We start from the raw sequence: 24891 nt of genomic DNA, 5'->3' as shown, positions 1-24891 counted from the left end.
TTTGCTGAGTAGAGTGTTGGAGGCTATTTTGTAAATGAAATCGCCGAAGTCAAGGATCAGTAGGATAGTTTTACGAGGGTAGGTTTGGCAGCATGAGTGAAGGAGGCTTTGTTGCGAAATAGGAAGCCGATTCTAGATTTAATTTCGGATTGGAGATGCTTAATGTGAGTCTGGAAGGAGAGTTTTCAGTCTAACAAGACACATAGGTATTTGTAGTTGTCCACATATTCTAAGTCAGAACCGTCCAGAGTAGTGATGCTATGCGGGCGGGTGCGGTCAGCGATCGGTTGAAGAGCATGCATTTAAGAGCAGTTGGAGGCCACGGAAGGAGTGTTGTATGGCATTGAAGCTCGTCTGGAGGTTTGTTAACACAGTGTCCAAAGAAGGGCCACTTGTATACAGAATGGTGTCGTCTGCGTAGACAGAGAAATGTCTGCCCGAGAATTGAACCCTGTGGCACCCCCATAGAGACTGCCAGAGGTCCGGACAACATGCCCTCCAATTTTGACACACTGAACTCTATCTGAAAAGTAGTTGGTGAACCAGGCAAGGCAGTCATTTGAGAAACCAAGGCTGTTGAGTCTGCCGATAAGAATGCGGTGATTGACAGTCGAAAGCCTTGGCCAGGTTGATGATGACGGCTGCACAGTACTGTCTTTTATCGATGGCGGTTATGATATTGTTTAGGACCTTGAGCGTTGCTGAGGTGCACCCATGACCAACTCGGAAACCAGATTGCATAGCGGAGAAGTTACGGTGGGATTCTAAATGGTCGGTGATCTGTTTAGTTACTAACCCTTGTGATAGTGAGTGGAGGATGATCTAGCTCATAATTTTCATGACTTATTAGATACTTTTAGAATAGTTTTATTCCCATTTTGTATTGCACATTCTTACATGAATACACACAGTGCATTCGGAAAGTATTCAGACCCCTTGACTTTTTCCACATTTTGTTACGTTACAGCCTTTTTCTAAAATTGTTTAACCTTTATGGGACCGGGGGCCGTATTGAGAAGTTTGGATGAAAAGCGTGCCCAAAGTAAACTGCCTGCTTCTCAGGCCCAGAAGATAGGATATGCATATAATTGGTAGATTTGGATAGAAAACACTAAAGTTTACAAAACTGTCAAAATAATGTCTGAGTATAACAGAACTGATATGGCAGGCGAAAACCCGAAGAAAATCCGACCAGAATTTTTTTTTTATTCAATCACAGGCTTTTATTTTGCAAAGCTATAGAAAACCCCTATGTCCGTCCACCAGATTGCAATTGATATAGCTTCTACTAGCTGTCAACCGTCTTTATTCAAGGTTTTGCGGCTATTATTTTGAAAAATGAATTAGTATTTTGACTTAGAGTGTGGTGACTGCTAGGGTCACATCAGTGGTTTGCGCACAATAGAGAAGGTGAGCTCTTGCTAATTTGGCGTTCATATTGAACACAGTCGTTTCCATATGAAATATTATAGTTTATTTAAATTTTCGACAAGCTGAGGATGATATAGACACGTTGTTTGACTTGTTTTGACTAAGTTTGCCGGTAGCTTTTAGAACTTTGTCTGCATTTTTCAATGAGAGAAACCGGTGGATTACTGAGTCAAGCGCGGCAGCTAAACTGACTTTCTTTTAATATAAAGAAGAACTTTATCAGACAAAGGGACCATTTGTGATGTTTCTGTGACTCTTATGATTGCAACCAGCTGAAGATCTTCAAAGATAAGTGATTAATTTTATCGTTATTTCTGACTTTCGTGACTCTTCTACTTGGCTTGAAATTGTTTGTATGATTTCGTAAGCGGGGCGCTGTCCTCAGATAATCGCATGGTATGCTTTCACAGTAAAGCCTTTTTGAAATCTGACACAGCGGCTGGATTAACAAGAAGTTGACCTTTATTTTGATGTATGATACTAGTATTTTCATGAATGTTAAATATTTATATTTCTGCAATTTGAAATTCGCACTCAGCAATTCCACCGGATGTTGGTGAGGTGGTGCGCTAGCGGCACGCCTAGCCCAAAGAGGTTTTAATGAAAAACGTTCCTCATCAATCTACACACAATACCCCATAATGACAAAGCAAACGCAGGTTTTTAGAAATGTTTAAACATTTATAAAAAATTTAAAACAGATACCTTATTTACATAAGTATTCATACCCTTTACTATGAGACTTGACGTTGAGCTCAGGTGCATCTTGTTTCCACTGATCATAAGGTCACACATTTCACAGTGCATGTCAGAGCAAAAACCAAGCCATGAGGTTGAAGGAGTTGTCCGTAGAGCTCCATGAAAGGAAACATTCACAAGCTGGTAAAATGGCGGCACCCACTCGGTCTGCGTCAACGGACTTCAGTGTGGATGCAGCTCTACTGTTTTGGAGCTAAATGTAATGATTATCGGTTTTCTACATGTGTAATAATATTTACGCATTCGGTTTGTCTATCTATAAATGTTACTATGGTGTGAACAGGAAATGCAATTGTTTTTTGAAGTGAAACAGTGAATACAAGGTTATTATCGAAAATGGCACATAGTGATGCTGAAAACAAACTAACCTTGTACGAAATGGTTTTTGAGTCATTTATGCATTTATCTACTATAGGGTAAGTATTAGCTCAAAAGTATTGTGGAGGAAGGATGCTGCATGGAGTCCGTTGACGCAACTTAGGAAATGGCTGCCTAGTTTTTCATACTGCACATCGGTTGGGTATTTCCCCCCCAAAATTCAAGTATTTACTCTGAGCATTATAATAACTTACTCGAAATGGAAAAGGGGAAAATAGGAAAAGGTCGCGGAGCTACAACAACAACAACCCGTAACAAGACAGCAGAAGATATAATCGCAGATGAACCCGAGATGGCTAATGCTAGTGCAAATAAGATAGCAGCAGCAAAAGAACCCTCAGTTCGTGAGGTGAGGCGCTCACAGGCTTACGAGAGGAACTTCAAGAAGATGTAATAAAATAACTAAATGAGTTCAAGAAGGACATTAACCAGAAACTCGAAGAAAAGCTGTGATGTTCTTCTTTGTTGTTCTTCTTTGTTATCTACAAGAATTGGGGACGCAGAACAGCGCATTGGGGAAACGGACACATGGAACTCCGCAGTCAAGGAAATAATTGAACAGTCACTAAAAAGCCAACACGCACTACAGACAAAAGTGACAGAACTCGAAGGTTTCTCACGTCAAAACATTAGACTTTATAACGTAGTAGAGGGCGCAGAAAAAGACTCTATGCCCAAATTCGTGGAGGGTCTTTTCAAAGACATACTTGAAGACGACACTGACCTGGGAATCGAGAGAGCACACCGAGCTCTGGCCTCTACCCCCCAGCAGCGCCCCACCAAGATGCATAGTAGTACGGTTCCTAAAATTCTCAGTCGAAGAGAAAGTCTTAAATGCAACCTGGAAAAAGCCTTAAATGCAACCTGGAAAAAGCCTAACTTCCAAGGCCAATGAGTGTTCTTTGATCATGACTACGCGAGAGAGTTACTGAAAAGAAGGAAAGAATACACCCCCATTAAGAAAGCACTTAAAGAGAAGGGTATTCGCTTCCAAACACCATTCCCGGCAAAAATGCGGGTATTTCTGGAAAATAGCCCGGTCACATACGAGCATGCAGACGAGGCGGCTGAGGTCGAGGGGCATCCCAGTGGAGCATACCGCCAGGAGAAAGGCGACATCACCGGCGGAAAGACTCGAGCTGGCTTTCCCATGGATTGTTGTCGACAAGCAGAGTCATGGAGAAAGAGGGAAACCACCTCGGCGAGGACGTTCACATCCGAGAGAGACTCAGGCATTTCCAACGGGAAGATGGAAGACACTGAACCAGATTTAACAGAATTAATAGTTACCGGGAGCTGTTAAGACGTTGGGTTGTTACGGTTGACATTGCAATAAGTAAAATATCTCCCCTATTTTCCCCCAATGCTGAACAAGGGCGAGTAGCCAAAAGTATGTGTTCTTTATGAACACACTAAGTAGCGTCATATAAATAACGTATATATTAGTTAACCTCTCTTGGAGCATCTGGGACGCTAGCGTCCCACCCGCGGTACACACTATCAACAGCCAGTGAAATAGCAGGGCGGCAAATTCAAAACAACAAAAATCTCATAATTCAAATTTCTCAAACATACAAGTATTATACACTATTTTAAAGATAAGATTCTGCTTAATCCAACCACATTGTCCGATTTCAAAAAGGCTTTACGGCGAAAGCATAGCATTAGATTATGTTAGGACAGCGCCGAGACAAGAAAAACCACACAGCCATTTTCCAAGCAAGGAGAGGCGTCACAAAAACCAGAAATACAGCTAAAATTAATCACTAACCTTTGATCTTCATCAGATGACACTCCCAGGACTCAATGTTACAAAATACATGTATGTTTTGCTTGATAAAGTTCATATTTATATCCATAAACCCCATTTTTATATTGGAGCGTGATGTTCAGAAAATGTATTCCCACCAAAACATCCGGTGAATGAGCACATCAATTTACAAAAATACTCATCATAAACGTTGATAAAATTTACAACAGTTATTGAAAGAATTATAGATACACTTCTCCTTAATGCAACCGCTGTGTCAGATTTTAAAATAGCTTTACGGCGAAAGCACATTTTTCAATAATCTGAGTACAGAGCTCAGCCATCAAAGCAAGCTATACAGTTACCCGCCAAGTTCTGGAGTCAACTAAACTCAGAATTAGTATTATAAATCTTCCCTTACCTTTGCTGATCTTTGTCGGAATGCACTCCCAGGACTCCCACTTCCACAAGAAATGTTATTTTTGTTTGAAAAACTCCATATTTATGTCCAAATACCTCCGTTTTGTTCACGCATTCAGATCACTAATCCAAAGGCATAACGCGGGAGCGCAAAACCAGAGACGAAAAGTCAAATAGTTCCATTACCGTTTGTAAAGACATGTCAAACGATGTTTACAATCAATCCTTAGGGTCTTTTTAACATAAAACTTTGATAATATTCCAACCGGACAATAGCGTATTCATTACAGAGGAAAAAGAAGGAGCGGCGTGCCAGCATGCCTGCGCAGTAAACAACTCACTGGTCCCAGGCGGTCCACTGATTGACTGAGCTCCTATTCTCTGCCCAGTAACAGTAGACACATGAAACAAGTTTCTAAAGACTGTTGACAGCCAATGGAAGCCTTAGGAAGTGCAAAATGACCCCACAGACACTGTAGTTTGAATAGGGATTAGATAGAAAAACTACAAGTCACTTCCTGGTTGGATTTGTTTCTCAGGTTATTGCCTGCCATATGAGTTCTGTTATACTCACAGACATCATTCAAACAGTTTTAGAAACTTCAGAGTGTTTTCTATCCAAATCTAGTAATAATATGCATATCCTACCTTCTGGGCCCGAGAAGCAGGCAGTTTAATTTGGGCACTTATTCATCTGAATTTCTGAATACTGCCCCGTCACCAAGAAGTTAAGGATTAATTACACATTGACAATGGGGTGACAGAAGGGCATATCAAGGGGAGGATTCAGGATATGCACGCATGACCAATATAGTTTTCACTTGTAATTAACTGATGTGTACAAGCGACGAAATAGATCCAACAGATCTTGTTTGTGACAACGTCACGCATTTTCATATCTGAGCGAGGGGCCCCTCCTGCGGATAGGCTCATCCCCTCAAACCCCAGAGGCAAGAGACAGTCCTCTGACATGGGAGTCCAAATACCAAAGTATTTTCCCACTTTGGTTTACCTTATTATCGTTCTTCATTTTTAGGCTCATGATAAGCAGGCAGGTATGGTGCACAGGTTTTTTTTATTTATATCGATGCATCATCGGGAATTTATTAAGGTCATAAGTCTCAATGTAAACGGACTGGGGAGTGCCATCAAGAGAAGTAAGGTAATAGCAAAGATGAAACAGGAGAGAGTTGACATACTATTCTGGCAGGAAACTCACTTATCCACACCTGCAATCTTGATCCCAAATTCAGTTAATTTTGAGTTTGTCAGTAATAAAAGACGAGGGTAGATTTATACTTGTTAAATGTAAACTGGATAACAAGGAAGTTACATTATTTAATGTATACGCACCACCAGGGAGTGACATGGTCTTCTACAGGAAGGTGTTTGATTGAATTGCCACAGAAACCTCTGGCACTCTTATCTGTGGAGGGGATTTTAACACGATTTTAAACTCGAAATTGGACAGCACAAATCAACATAGGAAAATGAGTCTAGTTGCTAAAAAGATCAATAGGATATTGCAGGATCTAGGACTGCTCGATGTATGGCGTGACACCCACAAGACAGATGAGGAATATACTTTTTACTCAGCCCGCCACACTAAATACTCCAGGTTAGACTACTTTTTCATGTACAATGCAGATAGACACAGGCTTAAGGACTGTAGGATCGGGCAGAGCGACTTATCAGATCATAATGGAGTTTACGTTTTGCTACACCTTGATAGCAAACCAAGAAATACTATATGGAGACTTAATACAAGCATGCTGAATGATCCAGCATTCAAGGAATCAATAAAGACCGAATTGAACATCTATCTGGAGAATAATGATAACGGGGAAGTATCTCCTGCTACATTGTGGGATGCAGCTAAGGCGGTTATTAGAGGAAAGATCATAGCCACATCTCTCAAGAAAAAGATTAAAGCACAGAATCTGCTGAAATTACAAGAAACCCTAAGAAACTTAGAAGGATCTCATAGTCAATACAAAGACCCTCTTACTTTACAAGAGATCCAAAAGGTAAAACAGGAAATTTACCAGATTTATAGTGAAGAAGTAGAGAAAAAGCTCAGGTTCCTGAAACAACGATATTATGAAGCAGGCTCAAAGGCAACCAAATTACTAGCATGGAGACTCCGGAAACAACAAGCACAGAATACCATTTTCAAAATAAAAGACCCCAAAACAAAGAATATCACATGCAAATTAGATGAAATACAGAATGCATTTGAATCATATTACACATCTGTACAAGCAACCAGAGAAGGCAGATGCACAGACAATAGAGCGGTTTTTGAACTCACTTGATCTCCCCTAAATTGGGACAGAGCAAAATGATAGACTAACTTTAGAAATAACCACCGATGAAGTTAATAAAGCAATATCTCAACTAAAAGTAAACAAGTCTCCAGGCCCTGATGGCTTCCCTTCAGAATGGTTCAAGACCTTCAGAGAACAACTAACACCTCCACTTAAGGGCCTGATGGCTTCCCTTCAGAATGGGTCAAGACCTTCAGAGAACAACTAACACCTCTACTTAAGGCCTGTTTTAACTGGACTCTGCGGGAGGTCGGTCTCCCACCATCATGGAGGGAGGCCATCATATCTGTAATCCCAAAAGAGGGTAAAGGTAAGAAGGAATGCAGTTCATATAGACCTATCGCAATTCATAACACAGATTATAAACTATATGCATCAATAATAGCCAAAAGAATGGAGAACAAAATCCCAGAATTGATTGACGGAGATCAAACTGGTTTCATACAAAATAGGCAGACACAGGACAATAAGGAGAACACTACATGTTATGGACCACATTACTCAGAATAAGACACGTGCAATATTAATCAGTCTAGATGCAGAAAAAGCATTTGATTCAGTGGGATGGGATTATCTATTCCAATTTAAGAAGTGATACAGTGCATCAAAACACTGTATTCAGGTCCGACCGCTAGAATAAAGATAAATGGACATTTGTCACGAGCGAGGAACAAGACAAGGCTGTAATATTTCACCCACGCTCTTCTCCTTGTACCTCGAACCATTAGCACAGGCAATAAGACAGGACCCAACTTTAGAGGGTATAACAATAAGAGGCAGTGAACATAAGATATGCATGTATGCTGATGACGTTCTGTTATTCCTTAAAGACCCAGGCTCAAGTGTACCTAGATTGATGGATGTTTTACAAACATTTGGAACATATTCAGGCTATGTGCTTCACGTACACAAGACTCAAGCCCTAGTATATGATTATACCCCACAGGAAGAGCTGAAGAGTACAGTCGTGGCCAAAAGTTTTGAGAATGACACAAATATTAATTTTCACAAAGTTTGCTGCTTCAGTGTCTAGATATTTTTGTCAGATGTTACTATGGAATACTGAAGTATAATTACAAGCATTTCATAAGTGAAAGGCTTTTATTGAGAATTACGTGAAGTTGATGCACAATATTTGCAGTGTTGAACCTTCTTTTTCGAGACCTCTGCAATCCGCCCTGGCATGTAGTCAATTAACTTCTGGGCCACATCCTGACTGATGGCAGCCCATTCTTGCATAATTAATGCTTGGAGTTTGTCAGAATTTGTGGGTTTTGGTTTGTCCACCCCCCTCTTGAGAATTGACCAAGTTCTCAATGGGATTAAGGTCTGGGGAGTTTCCTGGCCATGGACCCAAAATATCGATGTTTTGTTCCCCGAGCCACTTAGTTATCTCTTTTGCCTTATGACAAGGTGCTCCATCATGCTGGAAAAGGCATTGTTTGTCACCAAACTTTTCCTGGATGGTTGGGAGAAGTTGCTCTCGGAGGATGTGTTGGTACCATTCTTTATTCATGGCTGTGTTCTTAGGCAAAATTGTGAGCGAGCCCACTTCCTTGGCCGAGAAGGAACCCCACACATGAATGGTCTCAGGATGCTTTACTGTTGGCATGACACAGGACTGATGGTAGCGCTCACCTTGCCTTCTACAGACAAGCTTTTTTCCAGATGCCCCAAACAATCGGAAAGGGGATTTATCAGAGAAAATGACTTTACCCCAGTCCTCAGCAGTCCAATCCCTGTACCTTTTGCAGAATATCAGTCTGTCCCTGATGTTGTTCCTTTAGAGAAGTGGCTTCTTTGCTGCCCTTCTTGACACCAGGCCATCCTCCAAAAGTCTTCGCCTCACTGTGCATGCAGATGCACTCACACCTGCCTGCTGCCATTCTTGAGCAAGCTCTGTACTGGTGGTGTCCCGATCTCGCAGCTGAATCAACTTTAGGAGACGGTCCTGGCGCTTGCTGGACTTTCTTGGGCGCCCTGAAGCCTTCTTCACAACAATTGAACCGCTCTCCTTGATGTTCTTGATGATCCGATAAATGGTTGATTTAGGTGCAATCATACTGGCAGCAATATCCTTGCCTGTGAAGCCCTTTTTGTGCAAAGCAATGATGACGGCACGTTTTTCCTTGCAGGTAACCATGATTGACAGAGGAAGAACAATGATTCCAAGCACCACCCTCCTTTTGAAGCTTCCAGTCTGTTTTTCAAACTCAATTAGCATGACAGGGTTATCTCCAGCCTTGTCCTCGTCAACACTCACACCAGTGTTAACGAGAGAATCACTGACATGATGTCAACTGATCTTTTTGTGGCAGGGCTGAAATGCAGTGCAACTGGTTTTTGGCGATTCAGTTCATTTGCATGACAAAGAGGGACTTTGCAATTAATTGCAATTCATCTGATCACTCTTCATAACATTCTGGAGTATATGCAAATTGCCATCATACAAACTGAGGCAGCAGACTTTGCGAAAATGAATATTTGTGTCATTCTCAAAACTTTGGGCCACGACTGTAGGTATAAATTCCACTGGACTTCTTCATCCATTAAATATCTTGGAGTATATCTACCAAAAGATACACCCAAACTTTATTGCATGAATTACGATCACATCAACAAGAAAATATATGATGACCTAGACAGGTGGAATTCACTTCCCTTAGATCTTAGAAGTAGAATTGAAACAATCAAAATGAACATCCTGCCGAGGTTACTGTATTTGTTCCAATCACTGCCCATAGAAATCCCACCTAAACAGTTTAGGGATAAACGGATATCAAGGTTTATCTGGAACAGTAGGAGACCAACAATTATATATACAACATTACAATTACCAAACAACTGTGGGGGTGTGGCCTTACCAAACCTAAAATATTATTTTGTGTCAGCCCAATTAAGACCTCTGGTGTGTTGGTGAAATTCAGAATCTGAATCCAAATGGAAAGACATTGAGACTACTTTGACAGAGAGGACAAAATAAGGACACGGTAATAGAAACATACAATAGACAAAATCAGTGGATTAATTTCTCTCTGAAGACATGGTTTAGGGTAGTTAAGCAAAATAATTTAGATAGAGATCAAACTGCTGAGTTGGCCCGCATACGACCCCAGCTTCATCCCTGCAACTCAGGACAGCAGATTTAAACAATGGATGCAGAAAGGCATCACATCATTCAGTACAATTATAAGGAATGGGGACCTAGATAACTTCCAGGACCTAAGTAAAAAAACATGGCTTGGATAAACAAGATTTTTACAGATCCCTACAAGTTTGACACTATTTCTGAAGGGAGATAAAAGCGATTGACCCTCGAGCACCTCAAAAATTAATCCAAGTATTCACTAACGCATACAACTTGGGGAGTAACAAGAAAACGATTTCAAATCTCTACTTGGGTATTGAATCCTCAAAGAAACATTCTACAAACTATATTAAAAAGAAATGGAACTTAACATTGAAATAACTGATGAAACATGGTTGAACATATTAGAGACTCAACAAAACTCCATCTCAAGGTCATGGAGAAAATTCTGTTGGAAGAATGTTATACGTTTCTTCATAATACCTAAACTGAAATCAAAACAGACTGGCTCCCTACAACCTTGTTGGAGAGAATGCTGTCTTGAGGGTGGATCACTCTCATATCTTTTGAACCTGCACCGCAATCGAAACCTACTGGGGAGAAATAAGATCTAAAATTGGGAAAATAATGGGATTTGACATAGAACAAACATTAATTTCTTTGTACTTGGGTGAAATAATACCTGATAACTTACACAATAGAGAAAAGTACCTCTTGAAGGTCCTTCTGGCAGCCAGTAAAAAGGCTATCATTAGGAAATGGCTACAAAAAGACCCTCCCACAGTGACACAATGGATAGTCATTGTAAAATCAGTACACCACATGGAGCGTATGACCTTTGCATTAAGAACACAACAGGAGAGAGGTCAGGAATACTGGGGAAAAATAGGTTTTGTACTTGGAAAAACTCTAATTCAAAGATGTCAATGTAACTAATATGATGAATGTATGACGTGCGCTGGTACTCCTGCACCTAAATATAAACAGTACCGACACCCAAAATGAGTATCGGCAACTATTTCAGACCAAATCCAGCACTCAATTAAATAATTGAACAAGAAAAAACAGTATATATTTAATAGAGAATAAAGAAGGTATCAGAACTGTCAAGAAAATAATTTTTGTGTCTGTTTCTCTTGTACTACTTGCTGACTCAGGTATGAGGCCGGTAACATCAACAGTGAGGACAAACCCAGCCTTCCTCTCTCCTTCCACACTGAGTCCAAACCTACAGTCACTGGGTCCTGATTGTGACAGTGGAGCCCAGTTTGCACTGCAGGATCCAGAGATGGCATCAGTGAAGCTGGAAGACTGCAGTCAAACACTGGAGCTGAATGTCAACATTAAAGATGAAGAAGAGGAGGAGAAGATTGGGAAATCTGTTAATCATGGTAAGAGCAGGTTCTATCTAACTAATTTTGTTGTTTGTTACAACTTCCCACTGTGTATGAAAAGTTGCAGTAGAACTGTTTCATGATGAACTGTTACAATGAGAAGGTAGATGTTATTTCATACTACTGAGACTTGCATGGTTTGACACCAGTATTGCCAGCATTTGTTTTATTCACTGGGCGATCTGGAGTGCTCAAAGAGTAGACTAAAGAAGTGAAGTAAAACTGCCAGTGTTTTTAAAGTTCTATGAAATTAGTCTGTGTAGTTTCTAACCCTTGTGATAGTGAGTGGAGGATGATATGAAGTGAGTCTGTGTAGTTACTAACCCTTGTGATAGTGAGTGGAGGATGATATAGGTCATAATTTTCTTGACTTATGAGATACTTTTAGAATAGTTTTATTCTCCTTTTGTATTGCGCAGCCTACTTATATGAATACGTACAGGTAGCCTAGTGGCTAGAGAGTTTGGCCAGTAATCGAAAGGTTGTTGGATCGAATCCCTGAGTTGATAAGGTAAATATAAACTCGGCAAAAAATTAAAACCTCTTACTGTCAACTGCGTTTATTTTCAGCAAACTTAACATGTGTAAATATTTGTATGAACGTAAGATTCAACAACTGAGACATAAACTGAACAAGTTCCACAGACATATGACTAACAGAAATGGAATAATGTGTCCCTGAACAAAGGGGTGGGTCAAAATCAAAAGTAACAGTCAGTATCTGGTGTTGCCATCAGCTGCATTAAGTACTGCAGTGCATCTCCTCCTCATGGACTGCACCAGATTTGCCAGTTCTTGCTGTGATGTGAGATGTTACCTCAGTCTTCCACCAAGGCACCTGCAATAATCCCAGACATTTCCTGGGGAAATGGCCCTAGCCCTCACCCTCCGATCCAACAGGTCCCAGACGTGCTCAATGAGATTGATTGTTGTTACCACGTGTAACAACACCTGAACAGGATCGGTACATCCGAACATCACACCTGCTAGACAGGAATGTCAGTGTTTTGCCATGGCTCTTCGCTGGCCATGGCAAAACACTGACATTCCTGTCTAGCAGGTGTGATGTTCGGATGTACCGATCCTGTTCAGGTGTTGTTACACGTGGTCTATTCCACAGGCCAAAATCAACATCCTCACCAATTCTATGTAAAAGAGATGTGTCCCGGAGGAGGCAGCGGCAGCTACCCACTTCTCCAGTGTTTACTGTGTAAATTGGGAGGTGCTGGAACCAAAAGTGAGCCTGAGAGGTGGTGACCTGGGGGGTTCTGAGGTACCAGAACACATTAAATAAAATACCTTTATAATAAAGCATTGCATTATCATGGCTTTTGCGTACTGGCATATTATAATTGTTTTATTTTATTTAACTAGGCAAGTCAGTTAAGAACAAATTCTTATTTACAATGACGGCCTACCCGTACCAAACTCGGACGCTGCTGGGCCAATTGTGCGCCGCCCTATGGGATTCCCAATCACGGCCAGAGGTGATACAGACTGGATTCGAACCAGAGACTGTTGTGATGCCTCTTGCACTGAGATGCAGTGCCTTAGACCGCTGTGCAACTCTGGAGCAGTGGTGTTGAACCGCTTACAGAAGTTACACACATGAAGTACATTTTTTGTAGCCTAGAGTCCGGGAAAAATGTGGCAAAACGGATTTCATGCAGTTCTACATCATTTTAGATGACTGGGGACTTTTGAAGAATCTTTTTTAATACCTCACAAATGACCAAAATGACAGGCTACTTTGACACTGACAAACTGAGAATCTGAGGTCAATAAAAACCACCTTGTCTCTAATCCATCAAAAGCCTAGTCCAGGTGTGAGGAGAAACACATTGTACAATATGAGGAGGAAGTTATAGTCCTAAACAATCTTTCCAGTTTCACTGACTCACCCAATGATGTGCAGCTCACTCACCGGCCAAAAGCCCATCTCTCTCTTGCTTTACTTTGTAAAACAAATGCTGTTTGCTCAATAGACCTATTTGGAAGTTGATAACTTGGTAACATACAGACAGATTAGTATTTTATTTTCAGCAGGATCTATTTGCTTTACAACCTGTGTTTTCCAGTGACTGTATTAGAAATATTGCTAAAGGCTTGTTTTGGCTGCATGCTGTTCACTGACAGATTTGCCACATGTTCCTGACTGTAGACATGCCTTGTGATTTGGCTACACACAACTAGGCTTTTTTATTTAAATTAGCTATTGATCCTCTGTAGCTAAATACTCCTGGTGTAGTTTTGGGAATTATTTCATTTCTTTCTGAACAGACTGCAGAGTGCTGCAGAACCTCAACACACTTCCCACAGCTATTATTCTATTAGGAAATAAATGAAGAAGTGCAATGCTGGAGAGATGAGTTGCTGGCTCATGTCTATAACAGCACAGAGAGGGAGAGAGATCATAGAAAGTGAATCTCATTTTAGTTCTGTGAGAGATACAGGCGTGCTTCTCTCTCACCACAGCAATGGCCACGCCTTGGTCTAAATAGGGTACAATGTTGCATAAACCATAAACCTGGGACGGCCCAACATTAATACATTCTTAGAATATCAGGCACGTTTTCACATTACGTTTTTTAGGGGGCATGACAATTACAGAGGAATCCAAATGTAATTAGGATTTTTACATTGCAAACAGTGGAAATTATTTTTCATGTCACTAGAGGTACAGTTGAAGTCGGAAGTTTACATACACTTAGGTTGGAGTCATTAAAACTCGTTTTTCAACCACTCCACAAATTTCTTGTTAACAAATTATAGTTTTGGCAAGTCAGTTAGGATATCTACTTTGTGCATGACACAAGTCATTTTTCCAGCCATTGTTTACAGACAGATTATTTCACTTATAATTCACTCTATCATAATTCCAGTGGGTCAGAAGTTTACATACACTAAGTTGACTGTGCCTTTAACTTCTATGGGCTACGTGGGACGCTAGCATCCCACCTGCGGTACACAGCCAGTGAAATATCAGGGCGGCAAATTCAAAAACAACAAAATGTCGTAATTCAACTTTCTCAAACATACAACTATTTTACACCATTTTAGAGATACACTTCTCCTTGATGTAACCACATTGTCCGATTTCAAAAAGGCTTTACAGCGAAAGCAAACCATTAGATTATGTTGGGAGAGTACATAGACAAAAATAATCACACAGCCATTTTCCAAGCAAGGACATGTGTCAATAAAACCCAAAACACAGCTAAATGAAGCACTAACCTTTGACGATCTTCATCAGATGACACTCCTAGGACATTATGTTACACAATACATGTATGTTTTGTTCGATAAAGTTCATATTTATATCCAAAAACAGAATTTTACATTGGCGCGTGATTTTCAGAAAATGTATTCCCACCAAAACTGCCGGTGAATGCGCACATCAATTTACTAAAATACTCATCATAAACGTTGACAAAATATATAACAATTATTTAAAGAATTATAGATAGACTACTCCTGGATGCAACCGCTTTGTCAGATTTTAAAATAGCTTTATGGAGAAAGCACATTTTTCAATATTCTGAGTACATAGCTCAACCATCAGAGAGCTATACAGACACCCGCCAAGTTCGGGGCAACCTAAACTCAGAATTAGTATTAGAAATATTCTCTTACCTTTGCTGATCTTTGTCAGAATGCACTCCCAGGACTGCTACTTCCACAAGAAATGTTGTTTTTGTTCGAAATAATCCATATTTATGTACAAATACCTCCGTTTTGTTCGTGCGTACAGATCACTTATCCAAAGGCATAACGCGCGAGCGCGGAACCAGAGACGAAAAGTCAAAATGTTCCATTACCGTACTTAGAAGCATGTCAAACGCTGTTTAAAATCAATCTTTATGGTATTTCTTCCGAAAAATTGTGATAATATTCCAACCGGACAATAGCATATTCATTCAAGAAGAAAAAGAAGGAACGGGGCACTCGCGTGACCGCGCATATCCAATCCCTTTGTTGCCAGGCAGACCACTCAGTAACTGAGCTCCTATTATCTGCCCAGTGACAGGAGAATGCTCAAACCACTTTCTGAAGGCTTTTGACGGCCAATGGAAGCCTTAGGAAGTGCAACGTAACCCCACAGATACTGTAGTTTCGAAAGGGACTAGAAAGAACTGCAATTCTCAGATCCTCCACTTCCTGGTTGACTTTTTCTCAGGTTTTTGCCTGCCATTTGAGTTCTGTTATACTCACAGGCACCATTCAAACAGTTTTAGAAACTTCAGAGTGTTTTCTATCCAAATCTACTAATAATATGCATATTCTAGTTTCTGGGCCAGAGTAGTAACCTGTTTAAATTGGGTACGTTTTTCATCCGGCCGTGAAAAAACTGCCCCCTAGCCCAGACAGGTTAATCAGCTTGGTAAATTCCAGAAAATGATGTCATGGCTTTAGAAGCTTCTGATAGTCTAATTGACATAATTTGAGTCAATTGGAGGTGTACCTGTGGATGTATTTCAAGGCCTACCTTCAAACTCAGTGCCTCTTTGCTTGACATCATGGGAAAATAAAAAGAAATCAACCAAGACCTCAGAATTTTTTTTTTGAACTCAACAAGTCTGGTTCATCCTTGGGAGCAATTTCCAAACGCCTGAAGGTACCACGTTCATCTGTACAAACAATAGTACGCAAGTATAAACACCATGGGGCCACGCAGCCGTCATACCGCTCAGGAAGGAGACGTATTCTGTCTCCTAGAGATGAACATTCCTCTGGTGCGAAAAGTACAAATCAATCCCTGAACAACAGCAAAGGACCTTGTGAAGATGCTGGAGGAAACAGATACAAAAGTATCTACATCCACAGTAAAATGAGTCCTATATCGACGCTCTGCAAGGAAGAAGCCACTGCTCCAAAACCACCATTAACCTCTCTAGGGTCGGCGGGACGAAATCGTCCCACCTACTCAACAGCCAGTTGAATCCCGTGGCACGTTATTCAAATACCTTAGAAATGCTATTACTTCAATTTCTCAAACATATTACTATTTTACACCATTTTAAAGACAAGACTTTCGTTAATCTAACCACACTGTCCGATTTCAAAAAGGCTTTACAACGAAAGCAAAACATTAGATTATGTCAGCAGAGTACCCAGCCAGAAATAATCAGACACCCATTTTTCAAGCTAGCATATAATGTCACATAAACCCAAACCACAGCTAAATGCAGCACTAACCTTTGATCTTCATCAGATGACAACCCTAGGACATTATGTTATACAATACATGCATGTTTTGTTCAATCAAGTTCATATATCAAAAAACAGCTTTTTACATTAGCATGTGACGTTCAGAACTAGCATACCCCCCGCAAAGTTCCGGTGAATTTACTAAATTACTCACGATAAACGTTCACAAAAAACATAATTATTTTAAGAATTATAGATACAGAACTCCTCTATGCACTCGCTATGTCTGATTTTAAAATAGCTTTTCGGTGAAAGCACATTTTGCAATATTCTGAGTAGATAGCCCGGCATCACAGGGCTAGCTATTTAGACACCCACCAAGTTTAGCCCTGACCAAAGTCAGATTTACTATAAGAAAAATGTTATTACCTTTGCTGTTCTTCGTCAGAATGCACTCCCAGGACTTCTACTTCAATAACAAATGTTGGTTTGGTTCAAAATAATCCATAGTTATGTTCAAATATCCTCTGTTTTGTTCGTGCGTTCAAGACACTATCCGAATGGTAAAGAAGGGTGACGCGCATGACGCATTTCGTGACAAAAAAAATCTAAATATTCCATTACCGTACTTTGAAGCATGTCAACTGCTGTTTAAAATCAATTTTTATGCAATTTTTCTCGTAAAAAAGCGATAATATTCCGACCGGGAAAGCGTGTTTATGTTCAAAGATGAAAGAAAATAAACCATGGGGTCGACTCGTGCACGAGCCTCAGTCTGATGGTACTCTGACCGGCCACTATCCAAACGCGCTAATGTTTTTCAGCCAGAGGCTGGAATTACATCATTCAGCTTTTTCCCTGGTTCTGAGAGCCTATGGGAGCCGTAGGAAGTGTCACGTTACAGCAAAGATCCTCAGTTTTCAATAAACAGAGCCAAGAAGAACAAGAACTTGTCAGACAGGCCACTTCCTGTAAGGAATCTTCTCAGGTTTTTGCCTGCCATATGAGTTCTGTTATACTCAGAGACACCATTCAAACAGTTTTAGAAACTTTAGGGTGTTTTCTATCCAAAGCCAATAATTATATGCATATTCTAGTTACTGGGCAGGAGTAGTAACCAGATTAAATCGGGTACGTTTTTTATCCGGCCGTGCAAATACTGCCCCCTATCCCCAACAGGTTAAAAAAGCCACACTACGGTTTGCAACTGCACATGGGGACAAAAATCTTACTTTTTGGGGAAATGTCCTCTGGTCTGATGAAACAAAAATAGAACTGTTTGGCTATAATGACCATTGTTAAATTTGGAGGAAAAGGAGGAGACTTGCAAGCCGAAGAACACCATCCCAACCGTGAAGCACGGGGGTGGCAGCATCATGCTGCAGCAGGGACTGGTTCACATCACAAAATAGATGGCATCACGAGGAAGGAAAATGATGTGGATGTATTGAAGCAACATCTCAAGACATCAGTCAGGAAGTTAAAGCTTGGTCGCAAATGGGTCTTCCAAATGGACAATGACCCCAAGCATACTTCCAAAGTTGTGGCAAAATGGCTTAAGGACAACAAAGTCAAGGTATTGGAGTGGCCATCACAAAGCCCTGACCTCAATCCAATAGAAAATTTGTGGGCAGAGCTGAAAAAGCGTGTGCGAGCAAGGAGGCCTACAAACCTGACTCTCTCTCAGGAGGAATGGGCCAAAATTCGCCCAACTTATTGTGGGAAGCTTGTGGAAGCCTACCTGAAACGTTTGACCCAAGTTAAACAATTTAAAGGCAATGCTACCAAATACTAATTGAGTGTATGTAAACTTCTGACCCACTGGGAATGTGATGAAAGAAATGAAAGCTGAAATAAATCATTCTCTCTGCTATTATTCTGACATTTCACATTCTTAAAATAAAGTGGTGATCCTAACTGACCTAAAACAGGGAATATTTACTAGGATTAAATGTCAGCAATTGTGAAAAACTAAGTTTTTAAATGTATTTGGCTAAGGTGTATGTAAACTTCCATCTTCATCTGTAGTCTACCTGATCCTGGCAAATGGGTTCCAGAACGAAAGACTACAAAACTGAGAGGTGCTGGAGGATCCGGCTCAAATTAAGCACCGCCCTTCTCATAATGGGGTAGGGCCATCCCAAGGATCCCTGAATACATGGACGATTGCACTGAAGATAGACCACAACCAGTCGTTTCCGATGGGGAACAGATGAGTCATAGCGGGCAGAGCCAAGCACCAGCTACCGAGATCTAATTTGGCGCGTTCTAGCACACATCTGCATATTTCTGTTAGGAAATGCCTCCTCTGTGAAGCACTTGTGTGCAATAACTCAATTCGCCTTTACATTCCTTCTAAACAACGCAATTAAAAAAAATACTTTGCGAAGGGTAAAGTCTACAAAACTTAGTCCACTCTGTTCATAACAGATTTTAGTTTTGGGGACAGAAAACTGTATTAAGATCTGATGTTTCATTGATTGGAACATTTGCAGAATGTCGGCCAAAATCCGTCTCGTTCCATCTTCTCCCACTGCTGGCCAGTAGGCTTCCTCTCACTAGCAGATTTGGTAGTGAGTGGAAACGCTAAGCGGATGCTTCACATTTATACATCTGGTGAAATATCTGTCTCATTGTTCTATCTGTGGCTGCACTGTGGTAGTGGGGAAACAGGAAGTTTTGGGCAGGCACTCACCATTCTTCAGAATAAAGTGCAACAACTATGATGTTAAGAAGATAACATTTGTGTCCTTTTATATTTATTACTACATAGGTAGTAGCAGGTTTAAACTTCCTAATATCAAAAGAACATGTCATTCCATGCTAGGTAACATCCGTTAAGGTATTATCACGTTTGGTAAAGGGTTGATGTTTTATTTTTGTGTCAAACCAAGTGAAGAACGTGATAACTATTTTACAAGCCACATAGCTAGAGACTTTGGGTTTGTCTGAATGGATGTACATAATTTTCTCAAGGTAATTTCAAATTATCAATTTATTTGAGATTTCTGAGTTTGTTTTGCATGTTATTGGTTTTGTGTAAAATTCACAAGCTGGGAAAACTGCGGCACCCACTCTGTCTGCGTCAAAGAGAGACAATTTTATGTAGTAATATTCAGACACATTCCGTTTCTATCTTTGTCTATAAATGTTAATATGGTGTGAAAGGGAAATACAATTGGTTTTTGATTGAAATAATACAGTGAAGACAAGGTTATTCAGGAAAATAGTACATAGTGCTGCCTAAAACATACTGGAACCTTGTACTAAATGGTTTTTGAGTAATTTATTAATTTATGTAAATCCAAGAAATCTACTATAGGTTAAGTTTAGTTACGTTGTGTAGCGTGTACTTTGTCTAATTTGAATAAATTAATGTTTTGTTGTCAATGCTTACCTACCTGATCTATTGACATGAGATGGACAGGAGCTCACTGGAGCTGAGAACTGACACCTCATTTTCTACTGTTTGAGCTCATGTTCTTATGGAATATTACCTCAACAGTATTGTGGAGCTCCTGCATCTAAATATAAACAGTACCGCCACCCAAAATGAGTATCGACAACTATTTCAGTCCAAGTCAAGCACTGATTTAGATAATTGAACAAGAAAAAATATGATGTATTTTAATAGAAAATAAAGAATGTGCCAGAACTGTCAAGACAATAACTTTTTATGTCTGTTTCTCATTGTTACTACAGGACGACTAGAAGTAAGTCTGAGGCCGGTAACGTCAATAGTGAGGACAAACCCAGCCTGCCTCTCTCATTCCACACTGAGTCCAAACCTACATTCACTGGGTCCTGATTGTGACAGTGGAGCCCAGTTTGCACTGCAGGATCCAGAGATGGCATCAGTGAAGCTGGAAGACTGCAGTCAAACACTGGAGCTGAATGTCAACATTAAAGATGAAGAAGAGGAGGAGAAGATTGGGAAATCTGTTTCTCATGGTAAGAGCAGGTTCTATCTATCTGATTTTGTTGTTCGTTCCAACTTCCCACTGTGCATGACAAGTTGTAGTAGAACTGTTTCATGATTAACTGTTTCAATGAGAAGGTAGATATTATTTCATGCTACTCAGACTTGCATGGTTTAACACCAGCATTGCCAGCATTTGTTTTATTAACTGGGTTATATGGAGTGATCAGAGTGTAGACTAAAGAAGTGAAGTAGACAAACTGCCAGTGTTTTAAAGTTCTATGAAATTACTCTCCTTTTTTTAACCTTTATTTATCTAGGCAAGTCAGTTAACCTCTCTGCACTAGGTGGGACGCTACCGTCCCACCTGGCCAACATCCGGTGAAATTGCAGACCGCCAAATTCAAATTACAGAAATAGTCATAATAAACTTTCATGAAAATACAAGTGTTATATATCAGCTTAAAGATTAACTTCTTGTTAATCCAGCCACTTTTTGAAATCTGACAAAGGCTTTACGGCGAAAGCATACCATGCGACTATCTAAGGACAGCGCCCCGCTTACAAAAGCTTACAAACATTTTCCAACCAATTAGAGGAGTCACGGAAGTCAGAAATAGCGATAAAATGAATCACTTACCTTTTGAAGATCTTCATCTGGTTGCAATCATAAGGCTCCCAGCTACACAATACATGGTTGTTTTGTTCAATAAAGTCCCTCTTTATATCCAAAAAACTCAGTTTTGTTGGCGCGTTTTGTTCAGTAATCCACTGGCTCAAAGGCGGTCAAAACATGCAGACGAATACATCCTAATAGTACCGGTAAAGTTCGTCGAAACATGTCAAACGATGTTTATAACTAATCCTCAGGGTGTCAATTATCTAAATAATCGCTAATATTTCAACTGGACAAAAGTGTTTTTTAATAGAAAGGAAAAAGAACAAAGAGCGCGCACACAGTCATGCGCGTAACTAGTACTGCATGACTTCCCAGTCCCCTGACAGAAAGGTCTCATTCTTCTTCATTTTTCAGAAAACAAGCCTGAAACCATGTCTAAAGACTGACATCTAGTGGAAGCCATAGGAACTGCAATCTGGGCCCTAACCCATGACATAATTAATAGGCTGTCAATGGAAAACCACTCGCATCAAAAATATCCCACTTCCTGGATGGATTTTCCTAGAGTTTTTGGCTGCCATATCAGTTCTGTTATACTCACAGACATTATTTTAACAGTTTTGGAAACTTAAGAGTTTTCTATCCAATACTACCAATTATATGCATATCCTAGCTTCTGGGCCTGAGTAACAGGTAGTTTACTTTGGGCACCTCATTCATCCAAACTTCCGAATACTGCCCCCTAGACCGAAGAAGTTGAGAACAAATTATTATTTACATTGACGGCCTACCCCTGGCCAAACCCGGACGATGCTGGGCCAATTGTGTGCCACCCTATGGGACTCCCAGTTACGGTCAGATGTGATACATCCTGGTTACTAACCCTTGTGATAGTGACTGGAGGATGATATGATGATAATATTTATGATGATATTTTCATGACTTGTACCCACTTTTAGAATAGTTGTATTCACTTTTGTATTGTACAGCCTACTGATATGAATACGTATGTCACCCGGTACAGCCAGAAGAGGACTGGCCACCCCTTTGGGCCTGTTTCCTCTCTACGTTTCTTCCTAGGTTCCTTCTTGCTGGGAAGTTTTTCATGGCCACTTTGCTTCTACACCTGCATTGCTTGCTCTTTGGGGTTTGAGGCTGGGTTACTGTAAAGCACTTTGTGAAAACTTCTGATGTAATAAGGGCTACATAAAATACATGTGATTGACATGTATATCACACCAATTGACTGGTTCTTCTGATGTTGTTCATACAGGAGACCGTGTTGAGACATTCTCTACATCCAGAGAGCAACAGCAGGAAGATCACAGAGCTAAGCGGTCTCACCCCTGCCCACATTGTGAGGAGATTTTCCCAATTCTATCAAAACTAGAAATACACCTAAAAATACACAAAGGAGAGAATCGGTATTCCTATACTGACGGTGGGAAGAATTTCACATCATCAAAGGCTCTGACAGTTAATCATAGAGTGCAGACAAGAGAGAAGACTTACTCCTGCTCTGACTGTGTAAAATGCTTCACAACATCAACTTGGCTAAAAGTTCATCAGAGAACACACACAGGAGAGAAGCCTTACTCCTGCTCTGATTGTACAAAATGCTTCACAACATCAGCTAAACTAAAAGTTCATCAGAGAACACACACAGGAGAGAAGCCTTACTTCTGCTCTGCCTGTACGGCGAGTTTCTCTCTAATGTGCAACTTAAAACGACATGAACGTATACACACAGAGAAGCTTTACTCCTGCTCTGACTGTGCGGCAAGTTTCTCTCTACTGTGCAAATTAAAACGACATGAAAGTATACACACAGGAGAGAAGCCTTACTCCTGCTCTGACTGTGGAAAGAGTTTCTCTCGACTGGGCCACCTAAAAACACATGAACAAAAACATACAGGAGAGAAGCCTTACTCCTGCTCTGACTGTGGAAAGAGTTTCTCTATACTGGGCCACTTAAAAATTCACCAACAAATACATACTGGAGAGAAGCCTTACTCCTGCTCTGACTGTGGAAAGAGTTTCTCTCGACTAGGCCTCTTAAAAACACACCAACAAAAACATACAGGAGAGAAGCCTTACTCCTGCTCTGACTGTGTAAAATGCTTCACAACATCAACTGAGCTAAAACTTCATCAAAGAACACACACAGGAGAGAGGCCGTACTCTTGCTCTAACTGTGTAAAATGCTTCCCAACATCATCTAGGCTAAAAGTTCATCAGAGAACACACACAGGAGAGAAGCCTTACATCTGCTCTGACTGTGCGGCGAGTTTCTCTCTACTGTGCAACTTAAAACGTCATGAAAGTATACACACAGGAGAGAAGCCTTACTCCTGCTCTGACTGTGCGGCGAGTTTCTCTCTACTGTGCAACTTAAAACGACATGAACGTATACACACAGGAGAGAAGCCTTATCACTGCACTGACTGTGAGAAGAGATTCTACAGATTGAGCCATTTAAAAAGACACCAATGTATACATAAAGGAGAGAAACCTCATCAGTTCTCTCAGACCAGCTAAGATTAGACAATCCACTTAATTCCCATCTCATAAAGTAATTGGCAACGTTGAATTGGATCAAATGAAGAAAGCGTAGCACACTCAATTGTAATCCTATAGTTTCTCACTATGAGAGAACTTTACAGAGAGGAAAGGGAGCGTTATAGAATGTTTGCCTCCCTTTACTTTACTGATTAGTGTGTACCTTGTCAGTTTTGGTGAGTTTTGTTAGTTTCTATTGTAAAGATATTAAGATTAATTTAGGGTTGAATATCCTCTGTGAGATGTCTCACAATGGAGTCTGATGGTTGACTGGGTATTACTGCTTCCTTCTGCAGTTTTCTGTGGGATTGAGCTGGTAGACACAACATACAGTGGGGGAAAAAAGTATTTAGTCAGCCACCAATTGTGCAAGTTCTCCCACTTAAAAAGATGAGAGAGGCCTGTAATTGTCATCATAGGTACACGTCAGCTATGACAGACAAAATGAGAAAAAAATTCCAGAAAATCACATTGTAGGATTTTTTATGAATTTATTTGCAAATTATGGTGGAAAATAAGTATTTGGTCACCTACAAACAAGAAAGATTTCTGGCTCTCACAGACATGTAACTTCTTCTTTAAGAGGCTCCTCTGTCTTCCACTCGTTACCTGTATTAATGGCACCTGTTTGAACTTGTTATCAGTATAAAAGACACCTGTCCACAACCTCAAACAGTCACACTCCAAACTCCACTATGGCCAAGACCAAAGAGCTGTCAAAGGACACCAGAAACAAAATTGTAGACCTGCACCAGGCTGGGAAGACTGAATCTGCAATAGGTAAGCAGCTTGGTTTGAAGAAATCAACTGTGGGAGCAATTATTAGGAAATGGAAGACATACAAGACCACTGATAATCTCCCTCGATCTGGGGCTCCACGCAAGATCTCACCCCGTGGGGTCAAAATTATCACAAGAACGGTGAGCAAAAATCCCAGAACCACACGGGGGGACCTAGTGAATGACCTGCAGAGAGCTGGGACCAAAGTAACAAAGCCTACCATCAGTAACACACTACGCCGCCAGGGACTCAAATCCTGCAGTGCCAGACGTGTCCCCCTGCTTAAGCCAGTACATGTCCAGGCCCGTCTGAAGTTTGC

At 40.6% G+C, this 24891-nt stretch overlaps 2 protein-coding genes across 6 annotated transcripts in view; both read left to right on the top strand.

Annotated features, from left to right (window-relative positions):
• The window catches only part of LOC123728045 (zinc finger protein 883-like), a 36421-nt gene extending 12222 nt beyond the window's left edge, over positions 1-24199 (top strand). For all 3 annotated transcript variants that reach the window (XM_045698530.1, XM_045698529.1, XM_045698528.1), the window contains exons 3-5: positions 11311-11544; positions 20398-20646; positions 22507-24199. In XM_045698530.1, the coding sequence (XP_045554486.1) occupies positions 11311-11544; positions 20398-20646; positions 22507-23771 (1748 nt within the window). In that variant the 3' untranslated portion in view covers positions 23772-24199. The remainder of the gene's footprint in view (positions 1-11310; positions 11545-20397; positions 20647-22506) is intronic.
• Positions 1-24891, top strand: part of LOC106592258 (zinc finger protein OZF-like) — a 510174-nt gene that overhangs the window by 42079 nt on the left and 443204 nt on the right. The window lies entirely within an intron of this gene.

This window comes from Salmo salar, chromosome ssa17, assembly GCF_905237065.1.
Source record: "Salmo salar chromosome ssa17, Ssal_v3.1, whole genome shotgun sequence".
NCBI lineage: Eukaryota > Metazoa > Chordata > Actinopteri > Salmoniformes > Salmonidae > Salmo > Salmo salar.
This window is presented reverse-complemented; position numbering and strand designations above follow the sequence as displayed.